This window comes from Chelonus insularis, unplaced genomic scaffold (genome assembly GCF_013357705.1).
Source record: "Chelonus insularis isolate UGA/USDA-ARS -01 unplaced genomic scaffold, ASM1335770v1 contig_323_pilon, whole genome shotgun sequence".
Taxonomy (NCBI): Eukaryota; Metazoa; Arthropoda; class Insecta; order Hymenoptera; family Braconidae; genus Chelonus; species Chelonus insularis.
Window position 1 is genome coordinate 523,115 of NW_023276493.1, and position 18,437 is coordinate 541,551.

The 18,437-nt window shown below is 30.9% G+C and overlaps 2 protein-coding genes across 2 annotated transcripts; one reads left to right on the forward strand and one right to left on the reverse strand.

Annotated features, from left to right (window-relative positions):
• The first annotated feature begins 1 nt into the window (after position 1).
• Tbc1d22 (TBC1 domain family member 22) lies at positions 2-2,793 on the forward strand. The gene is made up of 7 exons (XM_035081371.1): positions 2-228; positions 451-612; positions 687-1,377; positions 1,520-1,774; positions 1,844-2,093; positions 2,240-2,463; positions 2,624-2,793. Exons 2-7 carry the CDS (start codon positions 539-541, stop codon positions 2,762-2,764), a joined length of 1,635 nt encoding a protein of 544 aa, XP_034937262.1. The 5' UTR covers positions 2-228; positions 451-538; the 3' UTR covers positions 2,765-2,793.
• A 384-nt stretch (positions 2,794-3,177) lies between these two features.
• On the reverse strand, positions 3,178-17,796 carry Apoltp (Apolipoprotein lipid transfer particle). Its single transcript, XM_035081367.1, has 13 exons — positions 17,570-17,796; positions 17,316-17,360; positions 15,689-17,175; positions 15,002-15,311; positions 14,118-14,916; positions 13,572-14,052; positions 13,326-13,467; positions 10,523-13,239; positions 8,678-10,450; positions 8,227-8,588; positions 3,929-8,126; positions 3,399-3,848; positions 3,178-3,316 (listed from the first exon to the last, which is right to left on the reverse strand). Exons 1-13 carry the CDS (start codon positions 17,640-17,642, stop codon positions 3,233-3,235), a joined length of 12,921 nt encoding a protein of 4,306 aa, XP_034937258.1. The 5' UTR covers positions 17,643-17,796; the 3' UTR covers positions 3,178-3,232.
• Between the last annotated feature and the right edge of the window lie 641 nt (positions 17,797-18,437).

Genomic DNA, 18,437 nt, shown 5'->3' on the forward strand with positions numbered 1-18,437 from the left:
AGTGTAGAACAATTATTTATGTGTGTATTCGCACGTCGAACAATAAATGAAGCAAAATTTTTTATATGTAATTATAAAGTTTAGTTTGAATAATTATCAAGAAATAAATATACTCAGATAGATAACATTTCGAGTAAAATATGAATCAATTATTCATCTTTATGTAAATATTGCAGTGGCATTTATCCAAAGGATGACGTGCCATGTTGTCTATTTCGCGATTATCAAGTAAGTATCCGTCCTTGTAATTTACATTAATTAATACCTATGGTTCATTGTAACTTTATTACATTATTACACAAATATGTACATATTTAAAAATCCAAATGTGTGTTTGTATGGGTATAGATAAATTCAATGAATTTTTTAATTTAATAACATAACCTGTAATGTTTCCAATTCGGTTAATTTTTGCAAAAATTTACCAAGTAATTAATTTATTATTTTCAGTCTTTGACATTATGAGTTGTCATAAATTTTATTTACATAATCTTACCGGTGAAGATTCAATTATGTCCATTTAATAAAATTTAGTAATATGGAAAATCGTAGCCACCGAAACCAAAATCAACAATCTTTTTGGAAAAAAAATGCTCGTGCTGTTCCCGGAAGGTATCTATTGTTAATTCTATTAATAAATTTATTTTTATATTGTACATAGCAATAATTATGATTAAAAATTGTAGACCTAGTCTTAAACAAGATAACCGACAAGCAAAAATGTCTGCGACGAGCGGTATACAAAGTGGAAACGGTGGAACACTTGCAGCTGGAAGTAGTGCAGCATCTTTTAAAGATTTCCAAGAAAGTGTAGATGATGCCTGGGATTCAGGAGATGATGAATTTTGTATGGTTTCTGACGTAAAAATATCTAAAAAAGTAAGTCAATCAGCTGCAATGAGTGTTATTAATAGCCATCGCAGCAGGGAAGGATATGATAATGTCACAAATAACAAAGATTTCCACTCGGAAAAAAATCAAGAAATTATACCAGAAATTAAAAAAATTGAAGCTTTACAAAGATTAGCAGTTCAACCTTTACATCTTCGTAACGATTTGACTAATTCAACAACATCCAGTTATCAAAGTAATCGTAATAGATGTAGCCAACAAACTGAAACAGAAATTGATACTGATGAAAAAGTAGGAACTTCACCTTATCGTGGTAATCCACATTTTCCAGGGAGACCTCAAGCTTTACGACCAACTTCAGCATCAAAGTTTTTTATGCCTTTTAAAGAACAAGATGGTGAAAGTAAAGTTGATAAATTTCAAAGTCTTTTAGAAGCTTCTCTGCTTAATTTGGATGAATTAAGACAATTATCCTGGTCTGGAGTACCAGCTAAATTACGGTCAATAACCTGGCGGCTATTATCAGTAAGTAAAAAGTATCAATTTAACGCTTGATTATTTGAATTACGATTATGACATATAATTTATTATGAGTGTATAAACTTAAATATCTATTTTTTAAAAAACATATTTTATTCATTGAAATTGAAATCTGACTATTCAATAGGAATATTTACCAGCGAATTTGGAACGAAGGCAACAAGTATTAGAGCGTAAACGTTTAGACTATTGGAATTTAGTTAAACAATACTATGACACAGAGAGAGATGAAGCGTTTCAAGATACATATCGACAAATTCACATTGATATTCCACGGATGTCTCCACTTATTTCCTTATTTCAACAACATACTGTTCAACTCATATTCGAAAGGATATTGTACATATGGGCGATACGACATCCTGCCTCTGGTTATGTTCAGGTATATTCGATAAAGGATTTTTTTCATAAATTTTGATATCCTCATAGTATCTTTCTGATATGACTCAAGGGTATGAACGACTTGGTAACACCATTCTTCCTGGTTTTTCTACAAGAGGCAATACCTGTTTCCGCCTGGCAAGATCTTGAAAACTACGACGTCGCTTCTTTGGAACAAAAACAAAGAGATATCATTGAAGCAGATAGTTTTTGGTGCCTCTCCAAGTTTCTTGATGGTATTCAAGACAACTATATTTTTGCTCAACTAGGAATCCAATACAAAGTTAATCAACTCAAAGAACTTATTCAAAGAATTGATGGTACGTATTTTTGCTTCTTTCTTTTCTTTATCGTTTTCATTAATTATTATCATGGTCAACATATTTAAATTTATTTTAATGATAATATGTAAAAAATATTTAATAATTAAAAAATTTTTTTTTATTAATATTTAACTTTTTTTTAGCACAATTACATCAACACTTATATCAACACGGTGTTGACTATCTTCAATTTTCATTTCGATGGATGAATAATTTATTAACCAGAGAAATTCCACTTCATTGTACAATTCGTCTCTGGGATACATATCTCGCCGAGTCTGAACATTTTGCCTCATTTCAACTTTATGTTTGTGCTGCTTTCCTTCTTAGATGGAGACGTCATCTTCTCTCTCAACCTGATTTTCAAGTAAGCATTTTATTCAAATAGTAAGATTTTTTATTTCAAGTGTATCGATTCTTTTTTGTACTTGTTATACATATTTTAAAACTACAAATTTAAAATTGTTTAAAACACAATTCACGTGACATAAGTTAAATAAAATTAACAAAGAAAACTTGTGTTTCAGGGTTTAATGTTGATGTTACAAAATTTGCCAACCCAAAATTGGACTGATTCTGAAATTGGTGTTCTTGTTGCTGAAGCTTACAAGTTAAAATTTACATTTGCCGATGCTCCTAATCATCTCCAAGCTCATGATTCTAGGTGACTAATTCTTAATACGTATTCAACTAATCAAATAAGTAAGATAAATACCGTATTGGTTAAATAAAATTAAAAAGACTTATTAGTCTTATTGTTCTTTCCACTCGAATTATCAATTGTCACCGAAATTCCGTGCCGTCATAAGTTTTCTAAGAATATTATAATTATTATCTATTGTTGTTTTTACATTTATATATATAGTCGTAAAGTGGAACAATTAAATATCGCGGCTATAAATGTAAATCAATAAATAATATTGTCGTTAATGTACTATGATTATACAGATATAGAATAGATTTTGTATAATACCTCTAATTATTAGTGATCTTATTAACAATAATTGACGTAATTATTTCATTATACAAATGACATTATTATAAATATTAATTATTATCATATACTAATGCATAAAAATTATACATTTATTATTATTTTTATTATTATTTCAATATTTTCTCTTTCGTAAAAAATATTAATCATCATCTACATCAATTTGAGAATAATCTACTTCCAGTGGTTGAAGTGGGGAGAATGTGTCGTCTTCATTGAAAGTTTCCTGATAATAAAAAATACACATTAATATGTAGTTAAAATAATTATTCAATTCATAATGTTATAATATTAATAATTTGACATACACTGACGTAATCAACAATAACAGGCATTGGATAGACACAGGGCATACATTCCATGTGAGTAACTCCATCATTATCAGAACTACATTCGCAGTGCTGGCAGGAACTTGGTTTTGCTGTTAAGGCAACTCTCTTAGCAAAAGTACTAGCAAACTTTTTGATTGATGGTGACTTATTAGGATTGAGTTTATTTCCACTAAATATTGTGCCGTTAGTTTCAAGTGACAAAGGAGTACAATATCCTAAAGTACTTTTAGGTAACTTCACTTGTCGTCTAAGATCAATATCTCCTATTAATACTTTAGCATCTTTTTTTGTGTATGATTTTGTGGCATCTATACCGTAAAATGTTTTATTTAAACGCTGTTTTTTGAAATTAAAGTCACCATCCATAAGTATGTGGAATGTTATATCATGTTCTAATAGAACTTGATGTAAAACCGAATAGTCCAACTAAAATAAAAAAAAAAATTTTTCAATTTCAATAAATGGGCAATTTACAATGGAAAAACAATGTTTGAATAAAAACTTACTGTTTGATTTTGCGGTTCACAGTGAGAACAAGGTAATAAAATAAATGTTTTTGATACTCCTGCACGGAATACTAATTGAGAAGCAAAACCAATAGCCGCAAAAACATCTTGACTACCAAATCCAGAAGGAATATTATCAAAGTAATCAACAAACCGAGAGGTATCATTTGTAAATATTTGACTGCCAAGTATGAGACTTCTTGGTTTATCGAAAACACCATCTCCACCAAATATAACTAATGACCATCGATTATCTTTCAGTCCATTTTCATTCAATTCTTTATTCAGTTGAGTAACAAGCAAATCAATACTACGATTTTGCCTGATGTTGATATTACACAACTTTGCTTCAACTATGAAAACAACATCTGTGGAATTCGGAACACTAGACATTTCCAATTTACGAAACTCGCCTTCAGGTACGCTGGAATTGTCTGTCATAGAACAGGCAGTACATTTATCTGGAATTCTCAGGTATGTATCATAAAATCCACAAACTTGCATGTAAGCAATGGCAAGTGAACATACTTCCGCAGTAGATCTAGTATTTAAGCACGCAGCAGCATAATATTGTGGTTCAACAACCATGAAACAATCTCCAAATTCAGAACTATGATTGGTGAAGAGATTGAAACAAAAGTCAAATAATTCTGATTTTTTGTATCCAACGTAAGCAAGATTTGTATTTTTATTTTCAACATCAATATTGTCATCATCGGGCTTTGAAATGGACCAACTCTTGGCAAACTCTTCAATATCATCTGTCACTACTCCGTCGGATTTTATAGTATCATCCCATCGCTCATTGTTCATTGTACCCAATAATCCGGCTGTCTTACCGAAAAACCATCCCGATAATTCTATCACACAAATATCGTATTTGAGATTACACTTGAGCTTAAATTGATTATTTTTCAACTCAACTATTACGATACTTTTTTCTTGATACACAAAACCAGTATTGTTATCTAATTCCACTGGTAAACGTAAAATATCTGTGGAGTCAGCCAATTTTACAGTATCATTAAATACATCGATTTGTAAGTCTTGGCGTCCAACAGATACTATTATTTTATGATTTATTATTGAAGAATTTGTGGGTGATCGTTGATATGTAATAAATACGGCGAATTGATTTTGGATAAAATCGTGAGCCAAAAGATAAGTACCCGTATTGATAAAATCATAATGTTGACCATCAAAGGTAATAAAATGTTGATTTCCTACTACCATTGCTTGTGCTTTGAATGGGGGGAACCAGTTAGAAGGATCAGTATATGGTCGATAACGGTAATAAAGTGTCCAAAAGGTTGCATTAGATGTGGTGAAGTAATTTCGAAGATCAAGAATTGCTCGATATTCTGGAATTTCTTGAAATTCTGGTGTTTGATTGAAGGCATGCCAAGACATTGGAAGTTTTTGCTCTAAACACATGAGACCCGTATTTGGATCAAAAATAAATTTAGTTTTTGCTTCTCGATATTTACTCTCTGCTTGTAATGCTGTTTGACTTATATCGATTAATTTCGAATGAATTACCCTTACGAAATTTTCAACTTTCTTCCTGACACCAAAGTAATTATAAAAGTAATGAATTCTTTCATAAACATAATTAAATTTCTCAAGGGCATAATTAACAGTTGGTAATTTTTTTAATTCGGCAAATTCTGAAATAATTTCATCAACAAGATCTTTAAGCTCTTCTCCAAAGGGTACCATTGTGAAGTAACGCTCACGAATAAAGGTAATTACAATACCAGTGTACTTGTAAATATTTGTAATAATGTCGTTGGCTTTGATGTCGCGATAAAATTTATCAAAGTCTTGAGTGAAGTTGGTAAAACGATCAAAATATGGTGATTTAATTAATTCGTTCCTGCGATCATAAAGAAAATCAACAATCTCTTTACTGGCTTTCCATAGTACAGCTTCAAGATAATGAAGTATCCGTATAAATATTGGTTCAACCATTCGTAAAATTTTATCCCATTGACGTGATATTGTTATTGATAATTTATTCCACAAATTTTCGACATATTTTTTAAATGATACATGAAGGTCTTTTATAAATCTATCATATTTTTCAACAATTTGTTCAATTATATTAGCGATTTGTGTTATCGATTCTCCTTTCAATATTGCACTTACTATTTCTGTCAATTTTTTATAAGCATTTTTTGTAGCTTCGATAATCCATAAGAGTGAATTACGTATAGCTTCTCCAGACTCACCCATTATCTCCCATATTTCATTGATAATATTTGGCAATGATTCAATATGACTTCTCAAAGCCAGTTCATCAATCACATATATTCCAATACCTACCAAATCTTTTATGTAGAAATCATTAGCATTATAAGACTCATTTAAATAAACTTTCAATTTATCCAGATCTTCATCAAGCTCCTTTAAATTATTCCAATCATTCAATAATTCTTCAATGTCTTCGTGGGCATCTTCCCAAATATCTGATGCAGAATTAATTATTTCACTTTTAACATATTGCTTCCAATAATCCAAATCATTACTAAGATCATTACAGAAGTCAGAAACTGTCGTTTTAACGAAATTAGTAAGATCACTTTTAAGTTCAGGTCGCCATTTTAGTGTTGACGTAACCAACCGAGAATGATTTAATCTAAGATAAAATGAAATATCGGAAATAATAAGATTTCTCTCATATGTTCTCCATACATCAAATACTCCGTTCCTGGCATCTGGAATATTTCCGTACATTCTAAGACTTTCGACTGAATCTGGTGTATAATTTAACATTAACCATGTTAATTTTTCAGGATAATTAAAGTAAAGTACTCCAGTTGCATTTAATTCTCTTGAAGTATCAATAACACTACCATTTACAATATAAGCAACATCAGTTGGATAATACGAAATATCTAGATGTTTCGTAAGATCTGTACTTTCTCGATGATATTCTGTTTGATAATTATTGGCATCAAATCGTACCAAAAATTTTCCAATTGCTCCTGGGAAATAGCTACGACGGAATACCGCCTGATGATCTGTTTTTATGAATCGAATTGTATTTTTTTCGATGTATCCAGAAACATCAAGATCTAAACGTGTTCGTGGATGCTTTCCACTAATAAAGTAACTATAACGAACATAATTTGGATCAACACTTTCATCTTTGATGATTGTTACAAGTTCTACAAGTTTATCTGGATTTTCAGAATAATCTACAATAACAGTGGCGTTTAACATAGTGGTATTATTATTTCTTTTGTTCAAATAACCGGCTATCGATGCATCTTTTTCTAGGCTTGGATGTTTGAAGCTTAAAGTGGCCACTTGTTTGTCTACTGTATCATTACGTTCACTTAAATTAGTCCAGTTGAATGCCGCTCCAATTTGCCTCGTTTTATACAATTCTTCATCATAATAATAATCGAGCGTTGAGGGATCACTTTTGTTGTAAGTTTTTTTCCAAGATAAGTTTCCTTCGGTATTGAACTCTCGTAAACTTATACTATAAGATCCATCAACAGTAATATTTCGCCAAGGATAAGCCAGATTAAACGTGAGAAATTGATTTTCAATTTCTTCAGTTGTTTTATTGATTATGTTGAGATTATAAGAAGCCCATGCACCTTCAGCTAATTTTACCCAACAATTATGATCAAATTCTCCTGGTAATACACGATAGTCTGTGTTTAGTTGAACAGTTTTATTCAGATGTTCCGCTTTAAGTTGTATCTCCTGGCCTTCATGAAACGTTCTAACTTGAGATTGTCCAGCTACATTAAAAATTGAACTATTGTCTAATCGATAAATATTTATACGTTTTTGTTCAATTGTTGGATAATTTGTTCCAGCATTTCCAGCACTATATTCATATTGATTAGTATAAGTAATTCCTAGTGGTTGAAAATCATTTTCTAAAGTTATTTGTATGCTATCCTTTTCAATGCCAGCACGTGATTCACCCTTTGAATTATACTTAGCTAGGAGTATCTTATCTTTATTGTAAATTAGATCTGCATATCCAGTTGTAACTTGTGATTTCTTTTTATATCCATAATTTAAATTCGCTATGTGTCGAGTACTCAATGGTACTTCTAACTCAATTATTCCTATTAAATCTGAATCCAATTTTTCGCTGTGATATACGTAATCAGAATTGATTAATGCAGTGTCGTTTTGCCAAAAGACTTGAACAAATCTCTTCGTTTGCTTCCTGAAAAAAATAATTTTTAAATTGAATATCTAGCAAATTATAATTTTCGAAAAGTATTGTATTAAAAAATGTCTGACTACGTGCAGAAAAATCTACTTACAATGTCGTTAGTACAATAAAATTACATGCGACATAAGGGAAATTTGGAACACCCGTTGACACATTAAGAGTACCATTGACGTTTGTTAAACTTAAATAAGATATATTAATTGTTCCCACTTTCTTCCGTGGTGTATAATAAAAATCTGCATTAATTAAGCTTTCATTATTTTTTCCTCCGTCATAATTAAACAAAACTATTGCTTTTTCTTCAGTTTGAGATTTTGGAGTAAACAAAGAATATTTGAAACCAATTTTTTTCTCATCAAAAGTTATATTGAATATATTATTCAAAATTTTAGTTTTTAAATCATCCCAAGCTAGTCGTAAATGACCATCTATATTTTTTTGTGCCATACGAATCTGAAAAATAAAATGATTGAAATGTAATTATTCAGACTATCAATTTTCTAATGATTAAGGATTCTCATGAAACAAATGTCAATACTAACCGAACCATCAGTAGCATAATTAATCATTGCTTTACTAGCACTGTAACCAATAACAAAATTAGCATCTTGTAATCCACCTTGGGCATGATAACGAATTAATATACGATGGTCATCATTATTCGGAGGTGGAAGATGAACAACCATAACATAATCAATATTCTCATTATCTCTGTAACCGATACTAATGTTTGTGGCACATTGCCATTTTTTCTCATTAACACTAATATCAAAACCGGTATTAACACTACGGAAAGCACGTTTTGGATTATCTAGATAAAGAAATACGTTGATATCCTTCTTATCAGCAGCACCATTAAATCGAATAAACATATCAGTCATATACGCAAGTTTCCAAGCGAGTCTTAAATAACCACTGTTATTATTAAGGTGATGTTTTACTTTTATGTCCCCACTGTTATTAGTAAACATAACATTACCATCCAGCTGGAATACTTTTAGTTCAGGCCATGGAGTTTGAGCTTTTATATAAATACTAGTATTACCATTCACTTGGACATTAGTAAATGCATCTAATTGATATTTTATATTATTTTCTAATTCCAGTGCAAAATTTGTATCCCAATTTAAAGCATTTATATAATTTAATGATACATTGCTATCTAAAAAGTCATTATGAGCGTTCAACTTTAATCCGTACTTTTCTCTGAAGAATAATAAAGTAAGTGTACAAGGATTATTTTCTTTGCTATCTTCATTAATTTTAACGATGACTGTTTTAATTTCTAATATAGAATCGGTGACGTCCATTTCTCCATTAACATTATAAGTTTGTGAAGTTTTTAAATCAACAAGATTTCCTGTTAATTTATTTGATGAATCTAATAAACCATCAAATCGATAATCATAGTCTAGAATGTCACTGGGTCCTTGTAATTGTACATTTAGTGTTTTATTCGGATGATAAGCTCCGGATAATTTATATTTTTGATTAAGACGCTTGAATTTAGTTTCAAGCAATAAACTTTGATTGCTCGATAAGTTGTTGTCGTAAAATAAATCGAGCTGAACGTTTTTTAAAGGCAATATCCATGTTTTCAGTTCAACAGATAACTTTATATGGTCTTGAGATTCAAAATACCATGTAGCACGAAATTGACCGTGGTTTTCTTTTGAATTATCTATCGTAATTCCACCTTCAAGACGTTTTTCTAATTCTGTAAAGTCTTTTTTAATCGTTATTTTTGTTTTTGGTACTTGTAAAATTGGTGAGTCAATCAAAGCTATTAAAGTACCATCGAAAAAAGCCTCTTCAAGTTCAAGTACTCCAGTAAACTCCGAAAAGCTATCATTAGTTTTGAAAACTATATTTGTTTTGTATATATTCTCATCTAATTCCAAAGTTCCATAACTATCCAAATATCCTAAAAATCCCTGGGGTGTGTTAAATATCAACTGTAATTTGTGCATTGTAGAATCATCTTCATGCTCGACACTTGAATAATTTCCCTTGATACCACATTCGATCCATGGTATGGAATCGTTTTTAGTAAGATTGACGTCTAAACTCATAAAATAAATATAATTCTCCATGTCGATACTGAAAACGTATAATGAATTAATTCCAGTTGTCCATTCAAAGGGCGTTTTTATTTCTAGAGTATTTTTCATATTAAACACATCTTCCAATATGAATTTATCTTCTAAAAATATTTTTCCTTGAGGAATTATTAAATTTCCGTTGATTTGGTAAACTCGTCCATGTTTGTCTATTTCTAATTTCCCAATTATTGGCTCAATTATCACGGCATTTATCTACGGAAGATTAATTAAAGTTAATATTTGAAATAATTTTTAAAAATATGTTTAATAATAATTTTTTCTTACCTCAATATCACCTTGCCAAGAGAAATCATCATCTTCCGGTTCATAACTCAGTTCAACAAGTGGCTCATCTAATAATTTTAATGGAGAAAGTTTTGGACCAGAGTATATCTTGATCCCTAATTTTGTTTCTACAATTCTTAGAGAAAATTCTGTGTCAATAGTTTTACTTAAACGATCATTTTCATCTTTCTTATCTAGTATGATTATTTTGGCAACAATACCACTTTCATGAAGACCATGAATTGGTGTAAAAAGAATATAGCTATAATGGAAATTCGTAAGATTATTAAAGTGCCAAATTGCTTGAAAACCAGCTGTAACATTATTATAACCAATTCGAAAATCAGCCTCTGTTCTTGCTAGTTTAGCGACGATCAAAAACTTCTGTAAAATTTCTATAGGTGTTGATACACGTAACATAATATTAAAATCATAATTAGACTCGGCAAAGAATTTACAGAGTGCTTCAACTCCAATTGGACCAGAAGGTAATGTTACTTCAGCAACTGCATGTTTATTTATTTCTGATAATCCAAATCTTCCTCGTATAAATGAATATTTTTCGAGTGGTGTGGTAATATTAAATTCTACAATAGATTCTTTAATACGAGCTAAATCGCCTTGCAAAATTCCAGTATATTTACGTTTATCAATTTCAATATTGGAGAGTCCATGGAATTTCCAATATGGCATAAATCTAAATTGAAGTTTAACATCACCATTCTTGTAATTCATAAAAGGTGTCAAGAATTTAAAATTACCACCAAAAGTGATATTGTCGTTAGGAGTTGTAGCTCCATTGAAATGCCAGACACTTTTAAAATCCATGACTTTGTCTGGGTTGTAGTTAACAAGGAGCCGAGAGTCTGTACTGAAGCTATTCGATTCTCTACTCACTTTGTGAGTTAAATTAGTTGTAATCCAGCCAACTGAATGGACAGTACTTGTTAGACCACAATTTGCACGCCACTCTACAGTATTAAGAGTCTCTTGAGAACTCGACGCAAATTCAAAGTTAAATCGTTGGTCATCTTGCCAATGTGCATCACAAACAGCTTTTAATTCTTCATCTGTCCAGTGATACCGTGCATTTAAAGACGTTTTCTTCCACTGTTCAAAGGGTGTCAACATCTTACTTTCAAATTTGAAGTAATTACTCCAATTAACAGTATCATAGTCAGCATCAATAGTAATGTGTATATTTTTTACTGGATCCCACTCAATTTTAGCATCTAATAAATAGTGATGAGTATCCAAAACACCAAGAAAACAAGTTCCTGTGAATAATCTTCCTGGATAAGTTACCATTATAGTACTGCTTAAATTTCGTGAATGAATAGGAGTATCTTCGTACATTTTATATAACTGAAGTAATGTAGCAAATCTCATAGCTGGATCACGATTAGCATCCCATTTAATTTCGAAACCAAATTCCTTTGTTGTTTCTTCATTAATTCCTGTTGCTATTAAATGAACGTCTCTCCAATTATCTAAATGTAATTCTAATCTAACTTCTCTCTCAACATCAACAGCTGCTGTCACTGTATAAACACCACCTCGACATCTTGCTTCTGCATATGATATAAATTTCACAGCTGATATTACCGAATGATGTATAGCTAAAGCATATTTGTCTGCATCTAAATATTCAACACTGATGTCGAATTTAGTGTCAATATGGTCACGATAAAATTTGTAATTAAATAAAATATCCCGAGCAAGACTTGGTGATCTAAATAGTAACTTTAAACTATTTGTGATTACACGATGGTCTTTTATAACAATCAATTTATCAACATAAGTTCCACGAATTGTTGCATTATGTCCACTGAACCAAGTTCCAGCAAAATCAAGATCATATTCACCACGAGATTTTTCCGTAATACGTACATCAATTAACATTGAGTCTAAATTAGGTATTGTCATATTAGCATGACCTTCAATAGCAAACATTGCTCCACGTGGCATGATAAGATTTACTGCTAAAGTTATCTCCTTTCCTGGTGCATATCTTACCAAAAAGTATGTCTTCGAAGATGGTCCAATAGAAAATCGTTCAACTCCAACTTTAATATCAATATTTTGAATTGGTTTTCTAATTGCAACCGAAGCAGTCATCTTTGCTTCTTGACTTTGAAAGTAGGCCTTAGAATAAGTCAAAATTAATTGAATTGTAAGCTTATGACGATCATCCCGTAAGTGTGGTTTTGTATTAATTTCTGTGTGTATTTCTAGATGTCCTAAAGCTTGTTGATACCAAGTTGTAATAATAGCATTAAGTTGAGGATAAGCGCTTGATTGTAACATTAAATTGGCTTCTTTGTATACCAAAGTTTTAGTTGATCGATTTAATAACGAAATCTCTACTTGAAGTGTTTCTTTATTCATATTTTTCAGTTGATAGTCTAATTTTATATTACCTGTTAAACTAATTGTTCTTCGAATAATATATCCTCTCATTCGACTTTTAATTTTTTTTGTTTGAAAACTTAAATCAATATCCCACTGTGTTACATTATTCTTGTGAGTATCTTTTACCATTCCAGACAATTCTACTACGTTTTCATCATTTATTTTTAAATCTAACTTTGGTATGTAAATGTAACCGTAGTTTCCACTCTTTCTTAGATAACCAATGCATCCATCTACATGTTTTGTACCATTTATATCTAAACCTATATTAATCATCGTTTCATCATCAGTTCGTTTATAGGTGCCTGAAAAACAAACACATGTACACGTTTATTTAATCAGTTGAATAATTAAATTACGTAGTTTTTAAATAATAATATAATTAACAAACCTAAAGCAACAAGACTATTCCCTGCAGATCTTAGCAAAACACTAACATTGTGAGTTTTAGCATCAAAGCTTACAGTAGCACTGGTCTCTCGATTTATTAATGATCCAGGTGTATCAAAAGCTAATTTGAGTACACTGTTTGTCTAAAAAATAATCAATATTTTTAATTTTAAGAAACTTGTTAATTTTTTAATAAATTATTTAATACAATTTATAATTAAATAAATGATTGTTTATAGTAATTTACCGGTGTCGCTTTCCATGAATATTCAAAGAGATAACTCTCAGCACTAGGATCAGCTTTAATAATTGAAGTACGGAATAGAGTTGGTCCATTCAAAATGAAATAGGAAATATTATCAGCCTCTGTTATATTTGGAAATAAGTAATCAAAACATAGTTTCAAACCAATCAGTCTTTCTAATACAGGCCAGCTGCATGTTGAGTTAGAAATTTTATTGCGGTTAGTTAAATTCTTAGTTGATGTTACTACGGGTCGTTCTGAAATCTCAGCTCCATTGCCATGCACATGGAGTATATCTGTTCGTACTGTAAGTACTTCCAATTTACGATTAGGTACTTCGAGATTAAGTTTAACTAATCTTATTCCTTGAACATCGAGATGAAGTCTCACTGCACTCGAAGAGTATACATTTCCTTGTATTTTTACTGATGCACTCTTGTGGAATGCATCAACACTCATTTGACCAGTTATATCTAAACTTACGCTAAAATGAAAAATTTGTATTAATAATTTATTTAATTATCAGTGATGATTAAATACAAATCTTACCTTGGAGTTACATTGCCAACTAATTGAACTTCTGTATTTTCAACAAAACGATCGCTATTTAATAGCCCTGAGAATTTGAAATTACATGCAGCTGATCCAGTAAGATCTAACCGAATTGGTAAACCTGCTGCAGTTGGAATAATGTAACTGGCATCAAGAAGCATTCCAGTGTATTCATAATAGATTTCTCGACCTGATAATAAACGTTTGATTTTCGCTAATGGGTTTAGCGTCGTTAAAGTTTTAACAATTTCATCTGGACCATTCAACATTATGAATTCAAGTTCATTACCGAATATTTTATATGATAAACTAATTTGTGGATTATTAAAATTATTATCTATAATATTGGGTATGGTTTTCAAATCTTCCCAGTAATGATTTGTTTCGCTGACTGATCTTAAACTTCGTAAAAAGTTAGTAATATGTTGAGATATTTTGTCATTTGCAAATGGACCTGTGGGACCGAAAAATTTCTCCGCGTAATATTCCATTCCTTCCATTCTCATAGTTACTTCAATCACATTGACTGATTCTCCAAATAAATCAAGAGTCATGTTAAATGTGAGAGTTCGAGGAACATAAGACTTTGATGAAAAAACAACATTAGTTTGAAAGGTTCCACCAACATTGAATTCTTCAGAAAAAAATGACTTCTCATAATTTCGAGAAAACTTTCGACCATCACTGTTATATTTATCACTTAAATCTCGATCAGTTAGAAGACTTTGTATTTCAATTTTAGTCGGTGATGATGATGCCAATAAATTTGTTAAATGACTCCAAACGAATGAACCAACTAAAAGTATAAGTTATTTAAATAAATGTAAGTAATTACATACTAGTAGCATAATAATAATAAATATGCTGAATAAACTATTTACCCTGATTAATAGGTTCTTCTGTCAATGTGTGTTTTATTATTTTGACAACATTATAATCTGGACAGCGCATCGTTTGTAGATAAGACGCAATTCGTATCTCAGGTTCAAGGGTAATATTGCGATATCGTGGAAGAAAGATACGATCACGAGTTTCCTGACACGATGGTAGTCTACGGTGTGCTTCAATTGCTGCAATTCTCGTTTCCATTGAAATAAATCCTCCTTCATTATCAATACAGACTTTCAGCTTATCCGACAATCCTGTCCTTTCGAGTCCCATATTCCCTATTGCTTTTAGAGCTTCTAAAGTCTTGAAAATTGATTAAAAATTTGAGTATTAATATTATTACTATTTAATTTTAAATAACATAGACATATTAAAATTAATTCAATTTAATAACCGTGAAAAACGTTTCTAAAAGTATTTATTCAACAAAATGCAAGTTTACTTGTATTCTGCAGTTTACGTGCTGTGAATTTTAATATATTCTCAATTCAATTTAAAATATAAGGGAATATCACATAAGCAGACACATTTACTGCAAGCTGTAATATTTATTCTAAGCACATGGAACACAAAATAGAATATTGATAAATCTTGAAAAATTTTATGAGTATTTACCAAGTTGAATTCTAAGATAGTAAGTATCCTAAAATATATTCTAAACGTCAACTTTTAGTACTTACTTTTTTAACTTCTTCCGGTTCGTGAGGCTTTGGAGCACAACCCTGTTCAATAGTTGATTCAAGATAATCAAAAAATCGATCAATTCCAGTACCTTGGATGGCCAAACAATCGTGCGATTGATGGAAATTTAAACTTTGTCGGCTGGCACCATGATGACGACAAAAAGCATGAACAACAGCCGAATAAACTAGGGTTAAATGACCATTAGATACTTGATGCTCGAGCTCAAGAAGAGGTAAGAGTGCAGCAACTGTTGAAGCATCTGGTCTAGGTATTAAAGCTATTGCTGTTAGCCAAGATTCACTTCTTTCTTTATCAATAATTTTCTTTAGCATAGAATCACGCATCACCTTAACTGCAGCACTTGTTCCAATATATGGTAATGCATCAAGAATATGTCTTTTTCCATTCTCACAAATTCCATCAGCTTTTACCAATAATTGAGACAATGATGGATAATCAAGGTGCCGAGCTGAATGTATAAATTTGCTGAATATTTCAGAAAAAGTCTTTTCAAGCTGTCCACTGGATCCTAGTAGACACATAGTTTTTAACAGATCTCTTGAAATTCTTAGCTCTCCAAAAAGAGTTTTGCTAGAAAAAGATACGGCTGCATGATCATATAATAAATCAGTTGGAATAGATTCTATCAATTGTTCAGTTTCATTTTGTTCTTCATCATTACTATCATCATTATCGTTGTCATCATCGTCGTCATTATCATCAGTATCGTCCCATGAACTATTCTCACCTTCATCAATCAAAGTAAGTTTTGAAATTACTTCAGATCTTACAGCAACATTTCCATATGATAAATGCTTCAATTGATAAGATTCTTTGCAAATGACGTTTTCATAAATATTATGATCTAAAATAATCTCACAGTTGTATTTAGAATCTAAAAGAGTTCCTTGAGAATGTGTTCTAGGACTTGTGTACATGTTAGATTGAATAATAGAAAAGTGTTTTCCCCGATTAGTACAGCTGTCAATGTCTTTAGTTTTAACTATAATAAGACTTGTTTTACGAGCTTCATGAAGTCGATAACGTGTTTCACAAATACCATTAACATCCAATTCATCTCCATGATGATCAACGTCAAATCTTTTCATGGTATTTTGTAACATTGATAATATACCTCTTTTAATATTAACTGACCAAATAGGATCTTCAGAATGTGGACATAGTTCTTGAATTTGACCATCTTCAAATACAAATCGAAGACTGTAATGTTCAAGTTGTTCTTTGAAATCAGCCTCTGCTCGATCAGGAAATTCAGCATCATACTTCCCACGATTTGCATGTCGTATACTTGCTTTAGATATCTTCAAATCAGCTTCACATGGTGTAGTAAATTTTAGTAATGCCACTGATTCAATATGCAATTCTGATATACTAGAACCATTGCCTAGATTAACACTCACATCAACTTGATGTTGATATCGATAAACTGTTCCTTCAATGTATTTGAATTTGATTGAATTTCCTAGAAATATTCATAAAAATTTATTTTATATACATAAAGAATTTATATAACAGTGTTGCAATAAGTCTATTTTTATTAAATAAATTTGTTTAATAATATTAATTAATTCATATTACATATTACAGACAGAAAATATTTACCATGGCATTTGGTACGTCCACAAACTTTAACTTCACGTGCAGCATCTACAACAACGTAAGATGTTATTTGATAGTAAATATTATTTCTTGGGAAAATGATTCATCTCATATTTGTTAAACTTCAAGATAACTGATTACGAAAGATTTTAACATCGCATGTGGAAAATATAGGGTAAATGTAATTGATAGTACTATTAATAATAATAATAATAATAATAATTAATTGTAAAAAAAAATTATTTTTTTATCCTCACCTGTTTCAAATAGTTTCAAATTGAATAAAAAAAATATCACCAATAAATGCACCCAACGCTTCAATTTTTCCATATCAAGAGACTAGTGTCATCCGAACCAAACCACGCCAACAACTAAGGGCGACTGAATATGGATAACGAACGATCAGAACATCAGGAAACTGGTCAATTCTCTACTTTGCCTGTTGTCTATACACTATCAGTTAAATAAGTACTTCCTGTCCCGAACAACGATATTGGGAGAATGACTTAACGTAGACGACAGTAGGATCGTAAAACTAACAATCTGACCCAATAGTTCAAAGGTCTTTAAGACTGCTGACAAAGGGGCAGTTAGGCCATCGTCTTTCCGATTAGATAAATCTCGAGCTTTGCTCAGAATTCAATAATAATGAATTTCATTCATTATTTTTAATTTTGCTCTATTTATGTTACAATTAAATGTATTTATAACAATAAATTTAAAAATGAAGTCATAAAAACACAAAATAACATGTTATTGAATGAATATTTATAATTACTGGAAAATTTAGGTTGGTTTTTGTGTTAACTTGACTAACAACTTGAAAATTATGGTACTGCATCTTCTTGAGATTAAAAATAATATCTAGAGCTTATATGCATCAATAATCCAAGGACTAAAGTTCTGGGAAAATAGTCTCTGGCTCTTGAGTGCCCCTTAGAGTCGTACACCAGGGAGTTATTTGGAGTCATGGCGTTCAGAAATTGTACAATTTAGATACATATTTGAAGTTTTTCGATAAATATTATTTTCTACAAGGCAGATGGTCAGGGTTTTCCGATAGACATGGCCTCGATGAGTCAAGCGGTCGAGACTTCATCATAACAAGTATTTCTTAGAACTCCT